The sequence below is a fragment of the Hypanus sabinus genome, chromosome 2 (genome assembly GCF_030144855.1).
Source record: "Hypanus sabinus isolate sHypSab1 chromosome 2, sHypSab1.hap1, whole genome shotgun sequence".
Lineage (NCBI taxonomy): Eukaryota > Metazoa > Chordata > Chondrichthyes > Myliobatiformes > Dasyatidae > Hypanus > Hypanus sabinus.
In genome coordinates, this window is record NC_082707.1 from 8,487,417 (window position 1) to 8,510,032 (window position 22,616).

Below are 22,616 nucleotides of genomic sequence, written 5' to 3' on the forward strand. Positions count from 1 at the left end.
AGTGGCCTCTTTATTAGGTATACCTGCTCGGTAATGCAGATATCTAATCAGCCAATCATGTGGCAGCAACTCAATACATAAAAGCATGCTGACACGGTCAAGAGGTTCAGTTGTTGACAGACTAAACATTAGAATGGGGAAGAAATGTGATCTAAGTGACTTTGACCGTGGAATGATTTTTGGTGCCAGACGGGGTGGTTTGAGTATCCCAGAAACTGCTGATCTCCTGGATTTTCACACACAACACTCTAGAGTTTACAGAGAATGGCACATCCATTGAGTGGCAGTTCTGCAGGTGAAAACACCTCGTTAATGCAAGAGGTCAGAGGGTCAAGCTCAGAGTAACTCAGAAAACTGCGGGTGACCACACCACTGAATGCACAACACATCAACATGTTGCAGCAGATGGGCTACCTCTAAGAAAAGGCATAAACTATCAATGTTTTGGGCCGGGATCCATCATTCGGGGCCCAAAACATCGATTGATTATTCCTCTCCAACATGTGTTACTCTTAGGAACGGGGGCACCTAATAAAGTGGCCGCTCAGTGTAAGCTGATTGGTGTGGAAGATCGGCGTGGACTTTGACGAACAGAGGGAAAGGGAAGGTGGAAGGGCTGAATGGCCTACTCCTACCTCCAGTTCCCTCCTGCTTCTGGAAGTTTCTGTAAGGCTGCCCCTTTGAGCAAGTTTCAGGCCATTTGCCCTAATGTCCCTAGCTGGGTTTCAGCCTTGCATGTGTGGAAGTTGTGGCAAGGCAAGAGTTATGATTTTCTGGCAGGTAATAAAATCTGGCAGGATTTTCATATAAAGAAAGACTGGATCGACTAGGCTTATACTCACTGGAATTTAGAAGATTGAGGGGGGATCTTATTGAAACGTTTAAAATTCTAAAGGGATTGGACAGGCTAGATGCAGGAAGATTGTTTCTGATGTTGGGGAAGTCCAGAACGAGGGGTCACAGTTTAAGGATAAAGGGGAAGCCTTTTAGGACCGAGATGAGGAAAAACCTCTTCACACAGAGAGTGGTGAATCTGTGGAATTCTCTGCCACAGGAAACACGTTGAGGCCGGTTCACTGGCTATATTTAAGAGGGAGTTAGATATGGCCCTTTTGGCTAAAGTGATCAGGGGGTATGGAGAGAAAGCAGGTACAGGGTTTTGAGTTGGATGATCAGCCATGATCATACTGAATGGTGGTGCAGGCTCAAAGGGCCGAATGGCCTACTTCTGCACCTATTTTCTATGTTTCTATGTCCAGACAAGAAAGGTCTAACTGGTTGCATCATTGTCTGGTGTGGAGGGGCCACAGCACGGGATCAGAAAAAGCTACAGGAAGCTGTAAACTCAGCCAGCTCCATCATGGGCACCAGCCTCCCCAGCATCCGGGACATCTTCAAACGGTGATGACTCAAAAAGGCGGCATCCATCATCAAGGACCCCCACCACCCAGGACATGCCCCCTTCTCACTGCTACCCTCAAGAGCCTGAAGACACACACCCAACATTTCAGAAACAGCTTCTTGCCCTCCGCCATCAGATTTCTGAATGGACAATGAACCCATGTACACCACCTCATCTTTTTGCCTCTCTTTTTGCTCTACTTATTTAATTTTTATATATATTTCTTACTGTAATTGCAGATTTTTATTATGTGTTCTGCTGTACTGCTGCCACAAAACAATAAATTTCATGACATAGTGCATGCTGTGATTCTAATTCTGATCTTTGAAACGAATAGCTTCCCTTTGCACAGCAGGGGGCTGCAGCTATTTGGCACACAGAGACAGGATGTGGATGCTTAGAAGGAAGCACAGCACACTCCAACCGGGAGTCAAATACTTCACGGACTTCAGAGCACCATCAGTCGTCAGCCTGTATTGTGAAGGGTGACTTTGCAGCTAAGGAATTCAAACGTGCACAGTTTACCAAACGTTCACTATCTGTCATTGCTCGTCAATTCTGTATAGAGTCATAGAACACAACAGCACAGAAACAGGCCCTTCAGCCCATCTAGTCCATGCAGAACTATTATGCTGTCTTGTCCTATCAACCTGCACCCAGACGTAGCCCCCACAACTCTCCCATCCACGTTTCTAAAGTTCTGCAAAATGTTGAAATCGAACCCGTATCCACCACTTCCACTGTCAGCTCATCGCACACACTCACCACCCTCTGAGTGAAGTTCCCCCTAATGTTCTCCTAAAATATTTCACCTTTCACCCTTAACCCACAACTTCTAGTCCTAATCTCACCCACTCTCAGTGGAAAAGCCTGTTTGAATTTACCTTATCTATACGCCTCAAAATTTTGTATACCTCTATCAAATCTTCCCTCGTTCTCCTACGCTCCGGGGAATAAAGTCTCAACCTATTCAACCTTTTCCTACAACACAGGCCCTCAAGTTATATAAAAATGTTATTTCTCCATCATTTAATATCATTTCAGTACTGTACACTCATATAAAGGAGAATGAAATCATCGTTATTCCAGATCTGATGCAGGACAAAATTAAACACAATAAGATAAAGAACACAGTAGTAATAAAAACCACAATAAATATAAATACATAAGATAGCTTATATACACAGACTGATTGTATGTCCATAAAGTGACTCTAGGCACAGAAGTGTCTGTACATAAGGTGACTGACAGGAAATGATAAAGTAGTGGTGGCTGGGGGTGTGGAGGGGCGGGTTAGTCTGTGGGGGTGTTGATCAGCCTGACTGCTTAGGGAAAGGAACTGTTTTTGAGTCTGTTGGTCCTGGTGTGGATGATACGTAGCTTCCTCCCTGATGGGAGTGGGACAGACAGTCCTGAGTCAGTGGGATCCTTCATTACATGGTGACAGTGGCCAAGCTGTTCTCCTTGAGCACAAAATAAAGTGTTTTTCAGGAAACGGTCTGAGCTTGCAGTAGTTAATCAGCAACATCATGTGCTCTGAGGTGTTTAATGAAGCACTGGGGGGTCGTGGTCAAGAGTGTCAGCTGGGGCCACACTAACACAACTATTGTTCCTACACAACATAACCCGGGGAAGACAGACTTCCAGTTCAGAATCAGAATCTGGTTTATTAACACCGGCATGTAATGTGAAATTTGTTAACTTAGCAGCAGTTCAATGCATTACATAATATAGAAGAAAAAAACCCAAAATAAAATAATAATTAAATCAGTCAATTACAATATATGTATATTGAATAGATTAAAAATTGTGCAAAACTACATATTAATACATTCACCTACCTCTTGGACCAGCGATAACACACCTGATTCCTCCCACAACAGTTGAGGCCGGGAATTCTGTGACCCCCGGAACGCTTCATCACAAAACCTTCCCTGCAAAAAGAGGAATTCTGATCAACCTCTGTCTGTGGCTGGGGTTGGCACACAGAACACAGAAGAGCATAGTAGAGTACAGGCCCTTTATCCAGGGCCTCTCCAACCCCAGACCTTCTCTCCTGTCCCAAACTACAGAGCCCTCACCACCAGACTCAAAGTCACCTTCACCCTCACTTCCATCAGACTCTTACACAGACTTCTCAAAGGACCTCGCCCCTGACGCTGTGCTGACTTTCCAACCTACCCCACCAAGGGGTATCATTTCAAGGTGACTGGAGGGAAGTATAGGGGGGATGTCAGAGATCATTTTTTTCTTACACAGAGAGTGGTGGGTGTGCCGGGGCGTTGGTAGAGGCAGATACATCAGGGACATTTAAGAACCTCTTAGATAGGCACATGGATGATGGAAAAATGGGGGAGGGAAGAGGTCGATCGATCTTCCATCACACCTACTGGAGCATAGGCCACAACAGAAGCTCACCAGAGTCCCCAGTCCTGGGCCAACAGAAGGTTGATTGGCCCTGTGGCTTCTGCCTTCCCACCCAACTTCAACCACTTTCTAGGCGAAGCTCCTTCCGCTCCCAGGGATGAGTGTTTCTGTAGGTCTGGGTTTTTACAGGAAGGGGTTACTAACCCCATGCCCTCCCCCTTTCACAGCCAGGTTTAGCAGAGTTACATTGATCGTAGAATAGAGGGAAAGGTTAGCACAACATTGGGGCCGGAGAGCCTGTACTGTGCTTTAGTGATACATATTCTATTTCTCCCTCTTCTCCCTGCCCACTCTGTCCCCATATCCTGGTCACCACCAAATCTGCTTCTGCCATTTCTCCTCCCCTCCAGCAAGTTCGGTCATCAGCTGCCCAAACCCAGTGTCCTTTGAGTAATGACCCCCCCCCCCCCCCCCCCGCAGACTCCATCAGAGAGCTTTAACTTTCCTCCTGGGCCAGATTATTTCAGATAGGAGCGCACTGGCTTGGAGTCACAGGTAAGGACAGCAGGTCCCATTACCGGTAGACAGTGGAGCAAAACTGCGTCTGGGCTGCCTCCAACCTGATGGTATGAACAATGATTTCCCCCACCCCTGCCCTTCCTTATTCTTCAATTTCCTACTCTGGCCCTTTATCTCTTCTTTTCTTCTCAGCTGCGTGTCACCTCCCCCTGGTGCCCCTCCTTCTTCCCTTTCTCCCATGGTCCACTCTCCTCCAGCCCTCAACTATCATCTGCCAGTTGCCCTTATTCCCCCTCCCACCTTCTTATTCTGGCTTCTTCTCCCTTCCTTTCCAATCCTGAAGAAAGGTCTTGGCCCGTAATGTCAACTGTTTATTCATTTCCTGTCTGGATGCTGTCTGGCCTGCTGAGCTCCTCCATGCATTTTGTGTTGCATTGGGGGGTGAGACAGGGTTTCACAAAAACCCAAAAGGCACACTCACATACAGACTCATACCCGGGCTGATATTTTAACATCCAAACAGGTCACAGGAGGAGTTCAGCATGAAAAACAGATGATAAGATTGCAAAACAACATATCAGGTTAAGGAAGGGATGAACCATGCTCCCCATGACAAATTACATGTCCAGTAACCAGACCCCTCCCCATGACAAATTACATGTCCAGTAACCAGACCCCTCCCCATGACAAATTACATGTCCAGTAACCAGACCCCTCCCCATGACAAATTACATGTCCAGTAACCAGACCCCTCCCCGTGACAAATTACATGTCCAGTAACCAGACCCCTCCCCGTGACAAATTACATGTCCAGTAACCAGACCCCTCCCCGTGACAAATTACATGTCCAGTAACCAGACCCCTCCCCGTGACAAATTACATGTCCAGTAACCAGACCCCTCCCCGTGACAAATTACATGTCCAGTAACCAGACCCCTCCCCATGACAAATTACATGTCCAGTAACCAGACCCCTCCCCATGACAAATTACATGTCCAGTAACCAGACCCCTCCCCATGACAAATTACATGTCCAGTAACCAGACCCCTCCCCATGACAAATTACATGTCCAGTAACCAGACCCCTCCCCATGACAAATTACTAGTTCAGTTAGTGAAACTCTCCCTCACCACTAATTACTAGACCCTCCCCATGACAAATTACATGTCCAGTAACCAGACCCCTCCCCATGACAAATTACATGTCCAGTAACCAGACCCCTCCCCATGACAAATTACATGTCCAGTAACCAGACCCCTCCCCATGACAAATTACTAGTTCAGTAACCAGACCCCTCCCCATGACAAATTACTAGTTCAGTAACCAGACCCCTCCCCATGACAAATTACATGTCCAGTAACCAGACCCCTCCCCATGACAAATTACTAGTTCAGTAACCAGACCCCTCCCCATGACAAATTACTAGTTCAGTAACCAGACCCCTCCCCATGACAAATTACATGTCCAGTAACCAGACCCCTCCCCATGACAAATTACTAGTTCAGTAACCAGACCCCTCCCCATGACAAATTACATGTCCAGTAACCAGACCCCTCCCCATGACAAATTACTAGTTCAGTTAGTGAAACTCTCCCTCACCACTAATTACTAGACCCTCCCCATGACAAATACTTGTCCAGTAAGAAAACCCCTCCCTCAGCCTCTGGAATTAAACACAGCAGGAACCAAACCGCCTCTCTCCCTCCTCACCCTGAAAGACGTTCTGGAAGACAGCAGGGGTCAACACATCAGAGAGGCTGGTATGTGCACGAATGGGCTAAGTGGTCTCAATGTGTAGCTATGAGACCCTCGGTGACAGTGAGATGGACAAGATTTACCCATAGAGCATGACAGAAAGCTGGTGGGAGGGGAAGGAAATTGCTCACTTACAGGCCCTTGGGTCCGAGGTGATGAATTGAAAGAGACCTGGCTAACTCCAATGAACTCCATCTGTGGGAGAAACAAAGAAGGTCACTTGCATTTCTGATGTCCCAATAGCCTCACAAACTGGGGCAGGAAGAGGCAGAAAGGTCCTACACAGCAAGAAAATAAACAGCCAGAAACCAAACTCTGTCAATCAGTCTGGAGGATGTTGGCAAGAAACAAAGAGGCTGTAGGTGCCGTGGACATCCAGAGCAACGCAACAGGGTCTTTCAGGCACAGGAGGCACACAGACAATGTTTTCGCTGAGACCCCTCCTCAGGACTGGAAAGGAAGGGGGAAGGTGTGAGGAGGGGGAGGGGGAAGGTGCGAGGAGAGGAAGGGGGAAGGTGTGAGGAGGGGAAGGGGGAAGGTGCGAGGAGGGGAAAGGGGGAAGGTGCGAGGAAAGGAAGAGGTGTGAGGAGGGGAAGGGGAAGGTGCGAGGAGGGGAAAGGGGAAGGTGCGAGGAGGGGAAAGGGGGAAGGTGCGAGGAGGGAAGGTGCAAGGAGGGGAGGGGGAAGGTGCGAGGAGGGGGAGGGGGAAGGTGCGAGGAGGGGAGGGGGAAGGTGCGAGGAGGGGAAAGGGAAGGTGCGAGGAGGGGAAAGGGAAGGTTAGAGGAGAGGAAAGGGGAAGGTGCGAGGAGGGGGAGGGGAAGGTTAGAGGAGGGGAGGGGGAAGGTGCGAGGAGGGGAGGGGAAGGTGCGAGGAGGGGAAGGGGGAAGGTGCGAGGAGGGGAAGGGGGAAGGTGCGAGGAGGGGGAGGGGGAAGGTGCGAGGAGGGGAAAGGGAAGGTGCGAGGAGGGGAAAGGGAAGGTTAGAGGAGAGGAAAGGGAAGGTGCGAGGAGGGGGAGGGGGAAGGTTAGAGGAGGGGGAGGGGGAAGGTGCGAGGAGGGGGAGGGGGAAGGTGCGAGGAGGGGAAGGGGGAAGGTGCGAGGAGGGGAAGGGGGAAGGTGCGAGGAGGGGAAAGGGGAAGGAGCGAGGAGGGGGAGGGGGAAGGTGCGAGGAGGGGAAAGGGGAAGGAGCGAGGAGGGGGAGGGGGGAAGGTGCGAGGAGGGGAAGGGGGAAGGTGCGAGGAGGGGAAAGGGGAAGGTGCGAGGAGGGGGAGGGGAAGGTGCGAGGAGGGGAAGGGGGAAGGTGCGAGGAGGGGAAAGGGGAAGGTGCGAGGAGGGGAAGGGGGAAGGTTAGAGGAGGGGAAGGGGGAAGGTTAGAGGAGGGGAAGGGGGAAGGTTAGAGGAGGGAAAGGGAAGGTTAGAGGAGGGAGGGGGAAGATGCGAGGAGGGAAAGGGGAAGGTTAGAGGAGGGGAGGGGGAAGGTGCGAGGAGGGGAAAGGGGAAGGTGCGAGGAGGGGAAAGGGGAAGGTTAGAGGAGGGGAAAGGGGAAGGTGCGAGGAGGGGAAAGGGGAAGGTTAGAGGAGGGGAAAGGGGAAGGTTAGAGGAGGGGGAGGGGGAAGGTGCGAGGAGGGGAAAGGGGAAGATGCGAGGAGGGGAAAGGGGAAGATGCGAGGAGGGGAAAGGGGAAGGTTAGAGGAGGGGAAAGGGGAAGGTTAGAGGAGGGAAAGGGGAAGGTTAGAGGAGGGGAGGGGAAGGTGCGAGAGGGGAAAGGGGAAGGTGCAAGGAGGGGAAGGGGGAAGGTTAGAGGAGGGAAAGGGGAAGGTGCGATAAGGGGAAAGGGGAAGGTTAGAGGAGGGGGAAAGGGGAAGGTGCAAGGAGGGGAAGGGGAAGGTTAGAGGAGGGGAAAGGGGAAGATACGAGGAGGGGAAAGGGGAAGGTTAGAGAGGGGAAGGGGGGAAGGTTAGAGGAGGGGAGGGGGAAGGTGCGAGGAGGGGAAAGGGGAAGGTGCGAGGAGGGGAAGGTTAGAGGAGGGGAAAGGGGAAGGTGCGAGGAGGGGAAAGGGGAAGGTTAGAGGAGGGGAAAGGGGAAGGTTAGAGGAGGGGAAAGGGGAAGGTGCGAGGAGGGGAAAGGGGAAGGTTAGAGGAGGGGAGGGGGAAGATGCGAGGAGGGGAAAGGGGAAGGTTAGAGGAGGGGAGGGGGAAGGTGCGAGGAGGGGGAGGGGGAAGGTGCGAGGAGGGGAAAGGGGAAGGTGCGAGGAGGGGAAGGTTAGAGGAGGGGAAAGGGGAAGGTGCGAGGAGGGGAAAGGGGAAGGTGCGAGGAGGGGAAAGGGGGAAGGTGCGAGGAGGGGAAAGGGGAAGGTTAGAGGAGGGGAGGGGGAAGGTGCGAGGAGGGGAAAGGGGAAGGTGCGAGGAGGGGAAGGTTAGAGGAGGGGAAAGGGGAAGGTGCGAGGAGGGGAAAGGGGAAGGTTAGAGGAGGGGAGGGGGAAGATGCGAGGAGGGGAAAGGGGAAGGTTAGAGGAGGGGAAGGGGAAGGTGCGAGGAGGGGAAAGGGGAAGGTGCGAGGAGGGGAAGGTTAGAGGAGGGGAAAGGGGAAGGTTAGAGGAGGGGAGGGGGAAGGTGCGAGGAGGGGAAGGGGAAGGTTAGAGGAGGGGGAGGGGGAAGGTGCGAGGAGGGAAAGGGGAAGGTTAGAGGAGGGGAGGGGGAAGATGCGAGGAGGGGAAAGGGGAAGGTTAGAGGAGGGGGAGGGGAAGGTGCGAGGAGGGGAAAGGGAAGGTGCGAGGAGGGGAAGGTTAGAGGAGGGGAAAGGGGAAGGTGCGAGGAGGGGGAGGGGGAAGGTGCGAGGAGGGGAAAGGGGAAGGTGCGAGGAGGGGAAGGTTAGAGGAGGGGAAAGGGGAAGGTTAGAGGAGGGGGAGGGGGAAGGTGCGAGGAGGGGAAAGGGGAAGGTTAGAGGAGGGGGAGGGGGAAGGTGCGAGGAGGGGAAGGGGAAGGTGCGAGGAGGGGAAAGGGGAAGGTGCGAGGAGGGGAAAGGGGAAGGTGCGAGGAGGGGAAAGGGGAAGGTGCGAGGAGGGGAAAGGGGAGATGCGAGGAGGGGAAAGGGGAAGGTTAGAGGAGGGGAAAGGGGAAGGTTAGAGGAGGGGAGGGGGAAGATGCGAGGAGGGGAAAGGGGAAGGTTAGAGGAGGGGAGGGGGAAGGTGCGAGGAGGGGGAGGGGAAGGTGCGAGGAGGGGGAGGGGGAAGGTGCGAGGAGGGGAAAGGGGAAGGTGCGAGGAGGGGAAAGGGGAATGTTGGAGGAGGGGAAGGGGGAAGGTTAGAGGAGGGGAAGGGGGAAGGTTAGAGGAGGGGAAAGGGGAAGGTGCGAGGAGGGGAAAGGGGAAGGTGCAAGGAGGGGAAAGGGGAAGGTGCGAGGAGGGGAAAGGGGAAGGTGCGAGAAGGGGAAAGAGGAAGGTGCGAGGAGGGGAAAGGGGAAGGTGCGAGGAGGGGAAAGGGGAAGGTGCAAGGAGGGGAAAGGGGAAGGTGCGAGGAGGGGAAAGGGGAAGGTGCGAGGAGGGGATGCAGGACAAGCTGCCAGGTGGGTGGCTGGAGAAGAGAGTGAAGCATGGGAGAAAGGGAAGGAGGACGGGCACCAGGAAGAGGCAATGGGCAAGTGAGGATCTCAAAGTAAGCTTCATATCAAAGCACATGTATGCCACCGCACACTACCCCGCGATACATAATTTTTTTATTGTATTTTGTTGAGATATAGTGAGGCATAGGCCATTCCGACCCTTTGAGCCACACCACCCAGCAATTCCCCCAAGTGAATGCTAGTCTAATTATGGGACAATTTAGAATGAGCAATTAACCTACCAACTGCTACAGCTTTGGAATGCAAGAGGAAACCCATGGGGTCTCTGGGAGAAAGTAGAAACTCCTTACAACCGGGTTGTTTGTACTGTTAGGGCATTGTGCTAACCACTAAGATGCTGTTCCTTGTGGGTATTCACAGAAACACAATAGAATTAATGGAAGACCATACCTAGCAGAGAGGACAAACAATCAATGTGCAAAAAACAACAAACTGTGCAAATACAAAAAGAAAACAAATAATAACAATAAATAAGCAGTATGTATCGAGAACAGATGAAGAGACGTGTGAATAATAACCAATTTATATATTTTTTGTTGACTCAGTGACAGACAAGCTGGATTGTGTTCGTCTGCAGCTGCACTGGAGTGAAATGAGGAACTGTTACAGGTTTGTTGTTGCAGAAACGTGGCTCCAGGCAACATCCAACCACCATCAATCTGCAGGCCATGACACTCGGGGACTTGGGCTAGATTTTGTTTTATAGTCAGTTTTTTTTTGTAACTGTATGCTTTTTCCCTGCTGTTGTGATTATATGTATGTGCTAAATGACTGCTGGTACTATGCTTCTCAAACCCGGCCCTCGAGGAACGCTGTTTTCTTTATCTGTATACACGTGTATGGATGTATGGATGAATGACAATTAAACTTGAACCTGAAGGATGTAAAACTGTGACTGTCTACGAGCAAGGGGGCAGCCACTACTTGAGGGAGGGTGCTGGACAGGTCCCCCTTTAGAAGATCCCACTGTGGGACCCTCTCCACTTCCTAACTTTTAACTCCCTGGAGGGCAGATGGATCGCGGACGTGAGCTCACCATAGCGTGATAGTTCCGATACAAGGGTATCTTCAGTAGCTTGGTCAGGTAATCCTCCAGCTGTTTCTGTGGGCACAAGAAAAGATTCACAGCTTCAAGTTCATGGTCATCACCGCATATACCCAGGGTTTAACTGCCATTAAAATTAGCTTTTAGCAGCAGCAATCAAATAGATTAAAGGCATGACAAACATATATTAACGTAAATTATACACAACTTTAGAGCACAGAACACCAGAACACTACGGCACACTACAGCAGGTCTTTCAGTTGATGGTGTTGTGCCAAACATTTAATCTACTCCAAGACCAATCTAAAACTCCCCTGCTCCATAACCCATGACTTTTCAATCATCCATGTTTCTATTTGTGTTTCTTAAATGTCCCTAATGTACCTGCCTCTGACCCCCACAGGCAATGCATTCCATGCACCATGGGGGAGGGGGTTTCTTCCAATACCTTAAAATTATACCCCCTTGTATTATCCATTTCCACCCTGAGAAAAAGTGTCTGGCTGGGCACTCGAACCATGTCTCTTGTCATTTTCTACACCTCTATCAGGTCACTCCTCATCCTCCTCCTCCCTAAATCCCCTTTCACAATTGAAAATCAACAGAGCATCTCGATAAGCTTCCTTCATCCAGCTCCGGGGAAACATAGAACAGTACAGTACAGTACAGGACTGTGCTGACCTTTGAACCTAGTCTGAGATCCATCTGACCCTCCATTTTCCTGTCACCCCTCTACCTACCTAACAGTCTCTTAAATATCCCCAATGTATCTGCCTCGAACAACACCCCTGGCATTGCAGACACCTCTCTCTGTGTTAAAACCTTACTTCTGACATCCCCTCTACACTTCCCCTTGAAACTCTGCCCCATCGTATTAGTTGTTTCCACCCCAGGAAAAGGTTTGTGGCTGTTCACTCAATCTGTGCATCTTATCACCTTGTACACTTCAGTCGAGTCACTTCTGATCCTCCCTTAGTCCACAGAGAAAAGTCCTGGCTCGCTCAACCTATCCTTATACACAATAACTTACATGACAAACTAAACTAAAATAAACACAAACACAACACACTAGATGGGCTGAAGGGCCTGTTTCTGTGCTGTACTTTCCTACGACTCTAACATTACTGGAAACCAGAATTCGTGACCTTCAAACCAGTTCAGGAACCTGATGTTGGGGGTGGGGGTGGAGTATTGAGGTGTGGCCCTCAGGCTCCTGCCCGATGACAGCCACACGAAGAAGGCATGGCCTCGAACAGGGGGGCCCCTGATGCTGGACGTCCTGCGATATCACCTCTAGTAGACATCCTGAATGGCTCCCACCAGCCCACTGTTGAATGGCTCCCCAGTACAATAAGATGGCCTCTTGATCTCACAATGTGCCTCGTAATGGCCTTGCAAATGACAAATCTCACTCTACCTTTCGATGTACGTGTGACAAGTAAAGCTAATTAGAGGAAAGTATCGGGGGACGTTGATAGTAGGGAACGGGCAACAATGACACTACACCCCACTTGCCAATGGCCTTTGAGTCACTTTGTTGCAGGTAAACCAGGGAATTTTTTTGTAATTAAGCTGTACCACATGCTTTGTGAGTATCTGTTCTGCACGGACTGGAGTAGTACCGCAATCTCCTTGTCTTGATCCACAACAATGAAGTTCTGTTCTATTCTATTGTAATATTAAAGATCAGCTGGGAAAGTGGGCCAAGGAAAGGCAGGAAGAATTTAACTCAGACATGTGTGAAGTTACGTATTGTGGGAGTTAGACCAGGGTAGGACATACACAGTAAACTGTGGAGTTTTGAAGAACAAAGAAACCTCGAGGTAAAAGCACATTGAGAACATGAATTGAGGTAGATGGGTGATGAAAGAAATAATGAGATAAATGCAAGAGATTCTGCAGGTGCTGGAAATCCAGAGCAACACACAAAATGCTGGAGGAGCTCAGCAGGCCAGGCAGCATCCATGGAGGGGAATAAACAGTCGACATTTCAGGTCGAGACTCTGTGTCAGGATTGAAGTTATGTACAGCATTTCAGGAAGTTTGACCAGGGCAGGGTGTACACAGCAAATAGCAGGGCCTTGGAGAGTGTTGTAGAACAAAGTCCCTGGCATGTAAGGGCATAGAGAATGGAACTAAAATACATCATCTTTTCAAAGTTGGTGGAGGTGGAATGCTGGATGACAGAAAGGATCGTGAGATCTCGGAAAGCTGGCTGACATTTTGGAGAGCTGCAGAGGGTAAGGCTGGAGGGGGATCTGAAATGGAGAAGGGGAGGTGTGACTGGGAGTGGGTGCCCTCTCTCGCTCAGTCCCAGCAGCCCACACAGTGGGGGCAGGGGGTGGATTCCAGTAACGTACCCGGCGGCTGGAGATTTGCTCTTCCCTCACAATGTGATCGGAGCTGCGGGGTAAAGTTGGCATGGTCCGGGGCTCCCCTCGCTTTATCGTCTGCCTTCGTACCGTGAAACTATGGTGCAAGAAACCAGAAAGAAAAGCCTTCAGTCAAATATCCTCATAAACCACGTATTCCCAGAGACCACATATCTCCCCATCACTCACTCTCCCCACTCACAGAGCCCACGTATCTCCCCATCACTCACTCTCCTCACTCCCAGAGCCCACATATCTCCCCATCACTCACTCTCCCCACTCCCAGAGCCCACATATCTCCCCATCACTCACTCTCCCCACTCCCAGAGCCCACATATCTCCCCATCACTCACTCTCCCCACTCCCAGAGCCCACAGATTCTCCCCATCACTCACTCTCCCCATTCCCGGAGCCCACATATCTCCCCATCACTCACTCTCCCCACTCCCAGAGCCCACATATCTCCCCATCACTCACTCTCCCCACTCCCAGAGCCCACAGATTCTCCCCATCACTCACTCTCCCCACTCCCGGAGCCCACATATCTCCCCATCACTCACTCTCCCCACTCCCAGAGCCCACATATCTCCCCATCACTCACTCTCCCCACTCCCAGAGCCCACATATCTCCCCATCACTCACTCTCCCCACTCCCAGAGCCCACAGATTCTCCCCATCACTCACTCTCCCCACTCCCGGAGCCCACATATCTCCCCATCACTCACTCTCCCCACTCCCAGAGCCCACATATCTCCCCATCACTCACTCTCCCCACTCCCAGAGCCCACAGATTCTCCCCATCACTCACTCTCCCCACTCCCGGAGCCCACATATCTCCCCATCACTCACTCTCCCCACTCCCGGAGCCCACAGATTCTCCCCATCACTCTCTCTCCCCACTCCCAGAGCCCACATATCTCCCCATCACTCACTCTCCCCACTCCCAGAGCCCACAGATCTCCCCATCACTCACTCTCCCCACTCCCAGAGCCCACAGATTCTCCCCATCACTCTCTCTCTCCACTCCCGGAGCCCACAGATTCTCCCCATCACTCTCTCTCCCCACTCCCAGAGCCCACAGATTCTCCCCATCACTCACTCTCCCCACTCCCAGAGCCCACATATCTCCCCATCACTCACTCTCCCCACTCCCAGAGCCCACATATCTCCCCATCACTCACTCTCCCCACTCCCAGAGCCCACATATCTCCCCATCACTCACTCTCCCCACTCCCGGAGCCCACAGATTCTCCCCATCACTCTCTCTCCCCACTCCCAGAGCCCACATATCTCCCCATCACTCACTCTCCCCACTCCCAGAGCCCACATATCTCCCCATCACTCACTCTCCCCACTCCCAGAGCCCACATATCTCCCCATCACTCACTCTCCCCACTCCCAGAGCCCACAGATTCTCCCCATCACTCACTGTCCCCACTCCCGGAGCCCACAGATTCTCCCCATCACTCACTCTCCCCACTCCCAGAGCCCACATATCTCCCCATCACTCACTCTCCCCACTCCCAGAGCCCACATATCTCCCCATCACTCACTCTCCCCACTCCCAGAGCCCACATATCTCCCCATCACTCACTGTCCCCACTCCCGGAGCCCACAGATTCTCCCCATCACTCACTCTCCCCACTCCCAGAGCCCACAGATTCTCCCCATCACTCACTCTCCCCACTCCCGGAGCCCACATATCTCCCCATCACTCACTCTCCCCACTCCCAGAGCCCACATATCTCCCCATCACTCACTCTCCCCACTCCCGGAGCCCACAGATTCTCCCCATCACTCACTCTCCCCACTCCCGGAGCCCACAGATCTCCCCATCACTCACTCTCCCCACTCCCAGAGCCCACAGATCTCCCCATCAACATTCCCGATATTCATTAAATCCCCTCCCAGAACCCACAGATTCTCCCCATCACTCACTCTCCCCACTCCCAAAGCCCACAGATTCTCCCCATCACTCACTCTCCCCACTCCCGGAGCCCACAGATTCTCCCCATCACTCACTCTCCCCACTCCCAGAGCCCACAGATTCTCCCCATCACTCACTCTCCCCACTCCCGGAGCCCACAGATTCTCCCCATCACTCACTCTCCCCACTCCCGGAGCCCACAGATCTCCCCATCAACATTCCCGATATTCATTAAATCCCTTCCCAGAGCCCACAGATGCTCCCTATCACTGATTCTCCCCACCAACTCCCCTCCTACAGCCCACAGATTCTTCCCATTACTGACTCATCACACCACTAAACACATTCTCACAGCCAATGGGTACTCTCCCCGAGCACCACCTCTCCCAATACCCACTGTATCCACCAACTTCACAAAGTGTTCTCCAGTGTAGTCCCCATCTTCACCACCCCTTCTCAGTCTGACCCCCTGTGGCACACACCACCTACAGTGACCGTCACATTCACTCTCCAACTGAGCATCAACACCAAGTTCAATCCTCATTCATCCATACAGATACCCTGGGCCCAGACGTAAATGCAATAATGGCAATAGTATGGCAGGGGCTCCACTTCCTTCAAAGTTTGCGAAGGTTCGCCCGATATTTAAATTGTTGACGAACTCTGACTTATGTGCGGTGCAGAGTATATTGACTAGTTACATCGCAGCCTGGTACGGAAACATCAGTGTGTCACTGGTTTGTGTATTGACTGACGGTGCAGCCTAATATGGAAACGGCAACGCCCTTGTGTGGAAAAGCCTACAGTAAGATAGTGGATATAGTCCAGTCCATCACGAGCAAAAACCTCCCCAGCACTGAGCACATCTACATGGAGCACTGTCGTAGGAAAGCAGCGTCCACCATCAAGGACTCCCAACATCCCGGGTGCACTTTCTCCTCATCAGGTTCTTGAACCAGAGGGGACAACTTCACTTGCCCCAACACTAAACTGTTCCCACAGCCAATGGACTCTCTTTTAAGGAATTTTCATCTCATATTTTCAATATTTATTGCTTATTTATTAATTATTATTACTTATTTTTTCATTCGCATTTGCACAATTTGTTATCTTTTACACATTGGTTGTTTGTCTATCTGTTGGGTGCGGTCTTTCATTAATTCTGCTATGGTTCTTGGATCTGTCACAAGAAATTGCATCTCAGGGTTGTATATGGGGATACACATGTACTTGACAATAAATTTACTTTGAACTTTGAGCATGAATGCTGCCAAACGACATAACGTACCTGAGGCCAAGGTGCAAATCAGAGAGCCAAGCCTGACACACAGCACGTATAGTTACAACAGCAGAGAAACAGTCTGAGGTCCTGCCCCGTAGGTTGATGGTGTACTGAATGTTCCCCCCGAGAACAGCAAGGTTATTGGGACACGAAGAAACTCGGTCTCTGCTTCACTTTGGACACACAGTAATTCACTGCTGAAACTTTCTGCGGCAGTTCAGCATGAAAACTTGCAAGCGCCTCTGCACGGATAATCTTGGAGCAACAATATCTGATGTTTCTACCAATAATTGTGTTTACATGTAAAATTCTGGAGGTCGGGCAGCATCAGGAGGCTGTCGGCTGGTAGTGGTTGACCATGGACATTGCGTCCTAGCTGTCTACGTGATACACAAGCCTGGGCAGTACGATATTGAGAGCAAGCTCCCCCCTCTCCACACATCCAATGAACCCAAAGGACCCAAAGGCAGAGACTGATACCAGCAGCGTTACAGGAGTTGCCAGTCAACAGGGAACTGGGTGCAGGGCTGCCTGAAGAACTCCAGGTCCAGATTTCTCTTCTGGGCTTACTCGTGAAACCTTCCCCACGAACGGGTATGGCCACAAGGAAGCCGAGGTTTCAGATCAGAGATTTCCCTGTCAACCATGGCTGATAAGCCCCACACACCCAGAACAACTGGTTTCAAGGCACCAGTAATCCATCTTTGCTCCCTCTCCTGTCAGTAGAAACAGTTTTGCCGCCCTCGTAACTCAGCCAGACGTGAAGGCCAGGAGCTGGACTTGGTTGTCAGAGGCAATTCGAGACACACATTATTGGGAGCATTTAATAGTTAGTGGGAGCTTGTCCCCAATACCACCCCAACACTGAGAACTTTAAGGAACCAGATACAGGGGATAAAAGAGGTGACGATTTGGGCTGAGACCCTTCATCAGGATTCATTACAAACGCAGATTAACATAAATTAAGATTTATAAGATTAGATTTATTATTCACATACATCTAAATATACAGTGAAATGTGTCATTTGTGTTAATAACCAACGCCGACGAGGTTGTGCTGGGAGCAGCCCGCAGGTGTCATTCACACTCCTGGTGCCAATGTCGCAGACCCACAACACACTAACCCTAACCCGTACAACTTCAGAGTGTGGGACTTCACCCATGTGGTCACAGGAAGAACATGCAAACACCTTACAGACAGCAGGAGCAATTGAACCCCAAATCACCAGCGCTGAAAAGTGTTATGCTAACTGCTATGGACTTTGATGAAAAAAAATAGACTAATCATAAAGACGGTCGTGCAAGAGATGGAACGTTCAGGTTGGTTTGGGAATCTGATGGTGGAGGGGATGAAAGCCCCGAAGCATCAACTGTTTATTCCTCTCCATAGATACTGCCTGGCCTGTTGAGTTCCTGCAGCATTGTGTGATTTCCAACAACTGCAGAATCTCGTGTTTATCCATGTCCCCCATTCCCTTCATAGTCACAGTTCAAACGACGCTGTTTTGTTCAGCTGTGTACGCCCATATGTGCGAATCACAATTAAAATTGAACTTAATCTATCCAATATGTCGGAGTTTCACGCATGTACTTACATCAAGGTCATAGAGTAATATTGCACAGGAAATGGCCCTTCAGCCCACAATCTCTATGCTAGACCATCAGGTATTCAACTCATCAATACCATCTCACTTTCCACATATTTGCACCAACTCTTCCCGCACCCTCCCTCAGGATTCCACCTCTCACCAACACACTTGAGACAACACAGAGCGGCCAATAAATTTACTGATCTGAAGGAACTCAGCAAGTTTGATTTGTTGAGTTCCTCCGATATTTCATGTGTGTGTTGCTGAAGGTTTCTAGCACCTGCGGAAACTTGAGTTAATAATTGTACTGAAGCGTATTGAGGTGTGTTCGGAGAAATCTGGGATGAATGGTAAACATACCAGGGTGATTATCGGCAATGAGGGAGAGGTACTGTCATTCTGATAAACATCTTCCACAACTTTACAGACTGAAAAACAGATCAACAGGTTCCTCAGCTTTGACTGGGCGTGAACAACTGTGGGGTACAATTTAACTTCCCTACGTACTGAGTATGTACACTTCCCTTCACCACTGAACTACATAGGGGAAAATTCAAATCCTAATAATAATCAATATTAATTCTGGCAACTGGGAAATGGGTGTGCTTGGGTTGCCTTAACTACCTCAGGTTTTACAAACTAATAAATAACTTATTTATCGAGCACCTTTCACAGAGACAACATAATTCAAAGTGCTTTACAATGGGATAAAGTGCAAAGATGAAAATAAAAGGAAAAATAAAAATAAATTTGAAGATAATAGACGGAAAGAGAGTTAGTTAAAAGCAAGGTTAAATAAGTAGGTTTAGAGTTAGTATTTAAAAGTGTCAATGAGTCACATCCATTATGGTTTTAAGCATAGAATTCCACAGTTCAGGAGCCTAGTTCAGGGGTCGGCAACCCGCGGTGTTAAAGGTTGCTGACCCCTGGCCTAGTTCAAACAAGCTGAGCTGCTGATTATTTTTCGAGGGAGATTGTTTATATTTAAGAGACCGACAGAAAAAGACCCGAGAGCTCGAGCAGGATTATAAATCAAAACCGATTCTGTGATGTGCTCTGGACCCAGACCATTGAGAGGTTTAAAAACAAGAGAACTTTAAGATCAATTCTAAAAGATATGATCGTTGATTATAACAGCAGTAGACATGCTCTAAGACAGAAATACTCTCCAATCTATATAAAACTACTGAACAGCTCCGTAAGATTGCAGCAAGACAGACAAATTGGAAGAATGGGTGAAAACGTGTCAGATGGAATACATTGGTGGGAAATGCATGATAATACATTTTGGTGAAAGTAACAATAGTGTGGACTAGAGAGAAATTTAAAGTATCAGAGGTGCAGAGGGACTTAGCTGTCTTTGTGCAAGACTCCCAGAAGGTTAATTCACAATGGTAAAGAAGGAAAATGCAATGTTGGCATTTATTTCAAAGGGAATAGAATATATAAGCAATGGGATAATGCTGAGGCTTTATAAGACACTAGTCAGGCTGCACTTGGAGTATTATCAAAGATTTGGGCCCCATACCTCAGACAAGATGAGTTGTCGTTGGAGAGTCCAGAGGAGGTTCATAAGGATGGTTCTGGGAACGAAGGGGTTAACATGTGAGGAGTGTTTGGCAGCTTTGGGCCTGTACTCACTGGGATTTAGAAATGCGGGGTGGTGGGGATCTCATTGAAACCTACCGAATGCTGAAAGGGTAGATAGGGTAGGTACGGACAGGATGTTTCCTATGGTGGAGGAATCGAGAACCAGAGGGCACAGTCTCAGAATTGAGGGATGACCTTTAGAACAGAGGTAAGGAGGATCTTTTTTGTCCGAGAGTAGTAATTCTGCTGAATGCTCTGCCCAGACTATGTGGAGGCCATGTCCATGCGTATATTTAAGATGGAAGCTGATCGTTTCCTGATTGGTCGGAGCAGCAAAAGATATGGCGAGAAGGCAGTTGTATGAGGTTGAGTGGATTCCAGGATCAGCCATGATGGAATGATGGAGCAGAGTCGATGGATTGAATGGTCTAATTCTGCTCCTATATCTTATGGTTTAAGATGATAAGGATGGAGCCATAGCTTCACAATCAACCTCATTCTGGTAGATTATGACAATCACAATCTAGCTTGTTATAATGAATTTCATTAAAGCAATCCAAACACAAGAGATGCTGGAAGTACAGACATACACACACACACAAACAAACTAACAATACTGGAGGAACTCAGCAGATCCGGTAGTTTCTACGACAAGGTGTAAAGAGACGAGACTTCAGGCCGAGACCTTTCGGGGATGCTGTCTGACCAGCTGAGTTCCTTCAGCATTTTGCCTCAGTATGGTAGATTCCAGTGGGACAGAAATACTTTTCAATCTATACAAGACTACTGAACCATGCCCCAGTACAATAAGATGGACCCTTGACCTCAGAGTCTACCTTGTTCTGATCTTGCACCTTATTGTGTGTCTGCACTGCACTTTCGCTTCATTCTGCATTCTGTTATTGTTTCCCCTTGTACTGCCTCAATGTCAAAAGCCAAATAAGTTTATTATCAAAGAACATGCACGTCAGCCGGTGGTGTGGCAGCATCCGGACTGGAGTTCGAGGCGAGCGGTCCCGGATTTGAATCCGGCCAGCTCCTTACATTCTTTCCATCCACGCTGGGTGAGCACCAGTATCGTAAAAAAACAGACAAAATGCTAAAGAAACGGCAAGGTGCCCATCCGATGTGCCACGAAGCATGGAGAAGAACTACAACAATGTGTATATAATCGTGAGAGTCATTTCCCCCGGCAGGCAATCACAGGAAAATAAAGAGATACTACAGAATTTATGAAAAATTATACATGAACAAAGACTGACAAAAAACTAATGTGTTAAAGACAAATTGTGCAAATAAGTGAAATGTAAAGAAATATAAAAGTGTATTGATGTTAAGATTTGAATGTATGTACACAAAGCAGTTTCTCTCCATAACTCAATTCTTGCTACAGTAGCAAACCAGTTTATTCGCCAGTCTGTAAGTCACACCACTCACATGCCCCTTTACATCAACAGTGGAGAGCATCCTGACGAGCTGGGTCATGGGTAGAAACTACTCTATGGTGACAATAGACAATAGGTGCAGGAGTAGGCCATTCGGCCCTTCAAGCTAGCACCGCCATTCAATATGATCATGGCTGATCATCCACAATCAGTATCCCGTTCCTGCCCTCTCCCTATATCCCTTGACTCCGCTATCTTTAAGAGCTCTATCTATCTCTTTCTGGTGGGCAGGAAGGCTCTGCAATGAGAATTCAAACTGCACAACACGTCACTGGTGCAAGTTTACCCACCATCAGGGACATACATACAGAGAGGTGCCGGAAAAGGGCCAGTAACATCATGAAGGATTCCACCCACCCTACTCATGCACGGTTTGTCCCTCTCCCATCAGGGAGGAGGCTACATAGCATTCACAACAGGACCTCCATCCTCAAAAACAGTTACTTCACCCACGCAGTAAGGATGATCAACAACTCCACCTACTAACTCACCACTACCTCATTATTTCCCCTTAGTCACCATATTTACAATCTAGTGACATTCTATGTGCGTAACTCAATCTATGTATAGAAGCTCTCTGATGTATTTATATTGTGTTTTTATTACTGTGTTCTTTATCTTATTGTGTATTTTTGTGCTGCCTCGGAGTAACAATTACTCCATTACACTTGTGTACTGGAAATGGCATTAAACAATCTTGAATCCTTAATCTGACTGTCCTCCTCTCTGTGGATGCTGCCTAGTGTGCTGTGAATTATAGAGTTCTACAGGGTAGAAACAGGCCCTGCTGTATCTATCCCGATGACCAAGCCTATACTAATCCCACCTGCTTGCATTAATTCCATATCCTGCACATTCCAGAGTCTCAGGACCCACACCACCAGGTTCAGGAACAGTTATTACCCCTCAACCATCAGCTCCCACACCACCAGGTTCAGGAACAGTTATTACCGCTCAACCATCAGGTCCCACACCACCAAGTTCAGGAACAGTTATTACCGCTCAACCATCAGGTCCCACACCACCAGGTTCAGGAACAGTTATTACTCCTCAACCATCAGGTCCCACACCACCAGGTTCAGGAACAGTTATTACTCCTCAACCATCAGGTCCCACACCACCAGGTTCAGGAACAGTTATTACCCCTCAACCATCAGGTCCCACACCACCAGGGTCAGGAACAGTTATTACCGCTCAACCATCAGGTCCCACACCACCAAGTTCAGGAACAGTTATTACCGCTCAACCATAGGTCCCACACCACCAGGTTCAGGAACAGTTATTACTCCTCAACCATCAGGTCCCACACCACCAGGGTCAGGAACAGTTATTACCCCTCAACCATCAGGCTCCTAAACCAGAGGGGTTAACTTCACTCAACTTCACTTACCCCATCACTGAAATGTTCCAACAACCACTTTCAAGGATTCGTCATCTGATTTTAATCGATATTTATGTTATTTCTTTTTTCCCTCTTTTTTTAATATTTCCAGTTTGTTGTCTTTTGCACACTGCTTATTTGTCCCCTGGGCGTGGTTTTTCATTGATTGGATTGTATTTCTTGTGTTTAGTGGGATTGCCTGTTAGAAAATGAATCTCAGGGTTGTAGGTAGTGACATATATGTAGCTTGGTAACATCCATGGTCAACCCAACCATGGATTGTCAGGTTGTCAGGTCTAAGCCTGCCAAAATATTGTTACTCAGC

General features: G+C 49.2%; 1 protein-coding gene across 1 annotated transcript in view; it reads right to left on the minus strand.

Annotated features, from left to right (window-relative positions):
• The window catches only part of LOC132406291 (phospholipase D1-like), a 196,458-nt gene that overhangs the window by 120,356 nt on the left and 53,486 nt on the right, over positions 1 to 22,616 (minus strand). Inside the window, 5 exon segments of the mRNA XM_059991739.1 lie at positions 3,244 to 3,336; positions 6,179 to 6,204; positions 6,206 to 6,238; positions 10,697 to 10,762; positions 13,066 to 13,174. Of these exon segments, the coding sequence (XP_059847722.1) occupies positions 3,244 to 3,336; positions 6,179 to 6,204; positions 6,206 to 6,238; positions 10,697 to 10,762; positions 13,066 to 13,174 (327 nt within the window).